We start from the raw sequence: 5,493 nt of genomic DNA, 5'->3' as shown, positions 1-5,493 counted from the left end.
CCGCCCTCACCTTCTCCGAGCTCAGGATCCAGGTGCGGCAGGGGCTGGGCAAGGGAGGGAGGCTGGCTGGCCCTCAGGAACAGGTCCCAGGGACTCTGGAGCCCACCCAGTACCAGCTGCAGCCCCTCTCAAAGCCGCCTCTGTCCTCCCACCCTTCTCTGTGTTGTGCTTCCGCTCCCACTTCCTCTGTGGTTTGAACCTAGGCTCGGGGAAGGCTGAGTCTTGGGGAGCAAGGTGTGTGTCGCCTGCCTCCCTGCCATCCCCGGGATCCTCCCTGGGGTCCCTGTGCCCCTCCGGGGTGGGCTGCCCTCGCTGACCCACAGCCCTACCCACTCCCGCAGAGCCCCGAGCCTGCCGGCCAGGAGGCGGGGCTGCTGGTGCTGCCCCTGGTTGTCTGCCTCCTCAACCTGGGCGCCCCCTACCTCTTCCGCGGCCTGGCCACCCTGGAGCAGCAGGACTCCCCGGTGCTGGAGGTGTATGTGGCGATCGGCAGGTGTGTGGCCGAGCAGTGCTGTGGCACGGGGCTCCCCGGCTGACCAGCACCCCTCCCTCCGCCTCACGTGCCCCGCCCCACAGGAACCTCGTCCTCAAGACGGCCATCCTGGGCGTGCTCTGCTACCACTGGCTGGGCCGCAGGGTGGCCACCCTGCAGGGCCGGTGCTGGGAGGACTTTGTGGGTCAGGAGCTGTACCGGTTCATGGTGATGGACTTCCTCTTCGCACTCCTTGACTCACTCTTTGGGGAGCTCGTGTGGAGGTAAGATGTGCAGATAGCCCGGTTGGCTCTGCCCACCGTGCCCTCCTGAGTCCCCTGGGGAAGGGCAGGGCGGGCCTCCCAGAGGGGCATGGAGTCCTGCCCCAGGGGAATGCTTTTTGGGGTGTCATAGCCTAAGCCTGAGTCCAGGAGAAAGGCAGGGAGCAGAGGTGTCCAGAGCGAGGGAGGGCTGTCGTGGACCCTGTACCTTCGGGTGTTTCTTGTTCTCGTCTTTCTTCTGTGTTTTCTTTGAGAATATCTGAATTTACTAGTGATTTAAAAATAAGGCTTTTAGGGGCTGGGGATTTGGCTCAGTGGTGCTGCCACCTGCCTCGAAAGCACAAGGTCCCGAGTTCGATCTCTGGTACCCAAATAAATAAATAAGTAAAATAAAAATAAGGCTTTTAGAGAGCAGTGTGGTATTTAAGCTGCTCCTGTGTGATCAGGCTGGTGTGTCTTTTTTTTTTTTTTTTCTGCTGCTGCTGCCTGAGACTTGTTTATTAAAGTTGTGGTAAAAAGAAAGGACTGTCCAGGGCTGCTGGACTGGGACTGGGGGTGGGGGGCTGTGGGCGGATGGACAGCCGCGCTCAGAGGGTGGGTCTTCTGCTCAGGAGGGCTGAGGGGGGTGCTGGTGACAGTGCCCAGCCCTTGGGTGGCCTGGAATGGCTGCTGTTTGTCCTGAGTCCGGGTACCTGTGAGGGAAGGGGAGCGTTACCGGCCCCGGTGCTTTCCCAGGTGTGGCTGAGGGTCCGTCCCTGTGTCCTGTGATCCTCTCCTCAGGCTCGTCTCGGAGAGGAGACTCAGGGGTAAGCCCGAGTTTGACATCGCGCGGAACGTGCTGGACCTCATTTATGGGCAGACTCTTACCTGGTGAGGGCTCCAGCTGCCCCTGCCCGTTTCCCGAGTGGCCCTGGCCCTGAGCCAGGGGAGAGTGCCGGGGGAGAGTGCCGGAGGAGCGTGCCGGAGGAGCGTGCTGACTCTGCCTCTGGCTTTGGCCCTCCCAGGCTGGGCGTCCTCTTCTCACCCCTGCTGCCTGCCGTGCAGATCCTCAGGCTGCTGATCCTCTTTCAGGTCAAGAAGGTAATGCCCCGCGCCAGAGACAGGTGCACCTCCTGGGCAGCCCCCAGCCCCACGGGGCCCGCCCCTCCTGGGCCCATCTCGAGTAGGCCGGGCTCATCTGGCCGCCAGGGCCTGTGCACCCTCAGCTCTGTGATCATGGTGGGGAGCCAGGGGCCTTGGCCACGCTCTGGTCCTCTGCCTCCTCAGCTACACATGGGGGACAGTGTTCTGGGGTGCTGACAGAGGTGACATTTGGGAAGCACTGGGTGTAGAGTGGGGCAGGGTCAGCGGCGGTGAGCAGTGGCCACGCCCCTGTGCCTCAGTCTCCCTTCTGTGGGGGAGTTGGCAGGCCTCGCTGGCTCGTCTGTCTGTACTCCGATTCTGAGAGGGTCACCTTGCTGTGGCTGTTGTGGGGTCCTGAGTCCTGTCTTGGGGTCCAGCCTAGAGGTGCGGCCAACCCTCCCGGCTGCTCCCTTCCCTTCTTGAAGGTCCCAGGCCCCGGGAAGGGTGCCAGGGGGGTGTGGTGGCCGGCACAGCTCGGCTTTGTCCCCAGGTGAGCCTGATGGCCAACTGCCAGGCACCGCGCAGGCCTTGGCTGGCGTCGCACATGAGCACCGTCTTCCTCACGCTGCTGTGCTTCCCGTCCTTCCTGGGTGCCGCCGTTTTCCTGTGCTATGCGGTGTGGCAGTGAGTAGCAGCGGTGTGGGGATGCAGGCGCTGGGCAGGTGCCGTGAGGGCCCCGTGGGGTGGGGGGCCGTGGCGCCGAGGTCCTGGCTCCCTTCCAGGGTGAAGCCCTCGGACACCTGCGGCCCATTCCGGACCCTGGACACCATGTACGAGGCGGGCACCCTGTGGGTGCGGCACCTGGAGCAGGTGGGCCCTGGGGCCTCGTGGCTGTCCTGGCTGCACCGGTACCTGGTGGAGAACACCTTCTTCCTCTTCCTGGCGTCGGCCCTGCTGCTGTGAGCTCCGGGCAGGTTGGGGCCCTCCAGACTGAGGACGGCCTGGATGGGTGCGGCGAGCTGCCGAGTGCAGGATCCTTTTCTGGGCCCGGCCCAGGCCGCTAGCCTGACTGCCGTCTCCCGCAGGGCCGTCATCTACCTCAACATCCAGGTGGTAAAAGGCCAGCGGAAGGTCATCCGTCTCCTCAAGGAGCAGATCCGCAATGTGAGTGCCTTCCTGCCACCTCCTGCTGGGACAGCCCTGCTGTGTGGATCCCAGGGGACCTGAACGGCACCCTGGGCCTGGCCAGGGCCCTCATTTGACCAAAGGGGGACTGAGGTGGAAGGGTTAGGGTTTTTTAAAAATCTTAATTAATTTACTTATTGTTTTTGGTTTTGGTGCTGGGGATTGAACCCATGGCCTCACACGTGCTAGGCCAGTGCTGTGCCACTGAGCCACACCCCAGTCCCCTCGTTTTTGTTTTGTTTTTTAGACAGGGTCTCGATATGTAGCCCAGGCTGGCCTTGAATTTGCAGTAATCATCCTTCCTCAGCCTCCCAAGTGCTGAGATTAAAGGTGTGCACCACCACACCCGGTTTAAAACATTTAAGGAGACGAGGTAGCACTTTTTACAGTGCAGTGACAGTTTGGCACAGAGCAGCGAGTGGACGGGAGGAAATGGCAGTGGGTCAGGACACCTCTTTCCAGGGTAGCCCCTCCGCCACTCCGAGTGCTGCATCCAGCTGGACACAGGTCCTTTCCTGGCTGGTCACTTGGGCTGGCCCCCACATGGGAGTGCACCAGCACAGGATGGCCTGGCCTGCCTGGGTTCACGTCCACTGGCGTGGGCAGGTTGCCGGGTGGGGACGGGCCGGTGACAGGCACCCCTTGCGGTGTCCTTTCCTTCTGCACCTGTTCACTTGGCCCGTTTGGGATTTCTCCGCCAGGGCCGGGCCGGGTCCTCTTCCTTGACACTGGCTGCAGCTCTTGGTGGAGGTTGGAGCTCATGTCTGATGGCTGTCCTGCTCTCCAGGGGTCGCTGCAGGGCGGCCGGCTCAAATGCATCGCCCCTGTCCCTGTCAGCGGCTCGCGGGAAGGAGGAACGTTGCATTGCCCTGGAGTCCGGCTCCCTCTCGTAGGCGACCTCGGCGGTGCTCCTAGGCCGAGCCTGGTCTCCAGGCTCCCAGAACCAGTCTGCCTGGCTCCTTAGCTTCAGGGAGGATGTGCATGCAGGAAGGTGCTCCTGTCTGGCCCGCACTGCTGACTGACACCCTGGGTGCCTGCATGCAGCAGACCCCGTGCCAGATGCTGCCTATGCTTTCCACGTTGCCTGGAGAGCCCGGAGGCCCCAGTGAACACGCTGTCCCTGGCGGGGCTGGCGGTGGGCTGCTCATCTCCGTCCAGGGGCCTTCGTGGTCTGGAGATGAGGACAGGAGGGCCGGTGCTGTGCTGCTGGGATGTGACGCTCCATTCAGCCACTGCTGGCCTTGCTGTGGAGGAAGGGGCTGAGAGCCAGGGATTGGCTTCCTCTAGGACAGGATGGTCCCTTAGGGCTGCTGGGAGGAATGCAGCCTTTGGACACTTTGGATATAGGGCTTCTGACCTTCAGACCGGAAGCCAAGTGTGATACTGTAAGCCGCTAAGTTGTAGTAATTCACTATAGCAGCCATAAGAAACATACACAAGCTCTCTAGCTTGTATGCCACCCTGTCAGGTGGTGGCACTAAGGGCAGAAAGCAGGCAGTTTGCCCACAGCACAGGTCCTAAGGATAAGGTCAGTTTGAAATTTGAGTCAAGCTGGCTCTGGGGCCCTCACACAGCCAGCCACATTACCCTTTTTACTTTGGCCACCAGGAAGCTAAGAGCCACATGTATGTCTTGTTCCTACCTTTTGGTTTTTCTTCAAAGTACAGGTTTTTTTTTTTTTAATGATTTTTTGAGACAGGGTCTCGCTATATAGTTGAGACTGCTCTGGAACTCACTGTGTAGCCCAGGCTGGTCTTGAACTCACAGAGATCCTCCTGACTCAGCCTCCTGAGTGCTGGGATTACAGGCATGTGCCACCATGCCCAGCTGGTTTTTCTTTATTTTGATGCCTCCTCGACTTTTTTGTAACTTCTGATATGGACTATTGCTCATAAGCTCCCCCACTTGCATTCTGGAACAGGCTGGCTTTGGATGGATGAAGAGATGGTCAATTCTGTGTTTTTACCTTTTGTTTTCTGGCTTTTCTAGGAAGGGGAGGACAAAATCTTCTTGATCAACAGGCTTCACTCCGTCTGTGAGAGGAAAGAGAGGAGCAGGTAAAAGGCCAGGGAGGGGCTGAGGCCTGTGTGAACTGGATGGGCCAGGGCTGGACAGCCAGCACCCTGTGGTGGGGTGGCTGCCTCCAGTGGACAGGGAGGGGAGCTGCTGGGTGGTGAGGGAGGGGAAAGTGGGCATGAAAAAGCCCGGCCTCTCCCGAGCGTGAGTGGGCCGTCTGCCTGTAGAGGGTGGGGCTGCAGCTGCCCAGCCGCATCCGTTCCTTCCCAGCAGAACCTGGCAGCCAGCTCCTGGCCTTGCCTTTCTGCCTTCACGCGGCCATCGCTCCCTGAGGTGAAGGCTGGGGGTGGGAGACAGCTCAACTTTCTCTCCAAGGCCTTGCGTGTCCCATCTAACATCTGCTCCCTGGCAGGGACAGACAGACTCAGGTACACACTAGCACGGTCACACGCACATGCGGGCCGCCCGCCGGGGAAC

At 60.7% G+C, this 5,493-nt stretch overlaps 1 protein-coding gene across 1 annotated transcript in view; it reads left to right on the top strand.

Annotated features, from left to right (window-relative positions):
- Tmc6 (transmembrane channel like 6) overlaps positions 1-5,493 on the top strand; it is a 14,654-nt gene that overhangs the window by 5,440 nt on the left and 3,721 nt on the right. Inside the window, exons 11-19 of the mRNA XM_033767429.1 lie at positions 26-32; positions 204-493; positions 577-756; positions 1,534-1,623; positions 1,758-1,833; positions 2,366-2,499; positions 2,598-2,774; positions 2,901-2,979; positions 4,990-5,057. Of these exons, the coding sequence (XP_033623320.1) occupies positions 26-32; positions 204-493; positions 577-756; positions 1,534-1,623; positions 1,758-1,833; positions 2,366-2,499; positions 2,598-2,774; positions 2,901-2,979; positions 4,990-5,057 (1,101 nt within the window). The remainder of the gene's footprint in view (positions 1-25; positions 33-203; positions 494-576; positions 757-1,533; positions 1,624-1,757; positions 1,834-2,365; positions 2,500-2,597; positions 2,775-2,900; positions 2,980-4,989; positions 5,058-5,493) is intronic.

Source organism: Fukomys damarensis, unplaced genomic scaffold (genome assembly GCF_012274545.1).
Source record: "Fukomys damarensis isolate Sample0158 unplaced genomic scaffold, DMR_v1.0_HiC HiC_scaffold_23, whole genome shotgun sequence".
In the NCBI taxonomy this organism is placed as follows: domain Eukaryota; kingdom Metazoa; phylum Chordata; class Mammalia; order Rodentia; family Bathyergidae; genus Fukomys; species Fukomys damarensis.
This window is presented reverse-complemented; position numbering and strand designations above follow the sequence as displayed.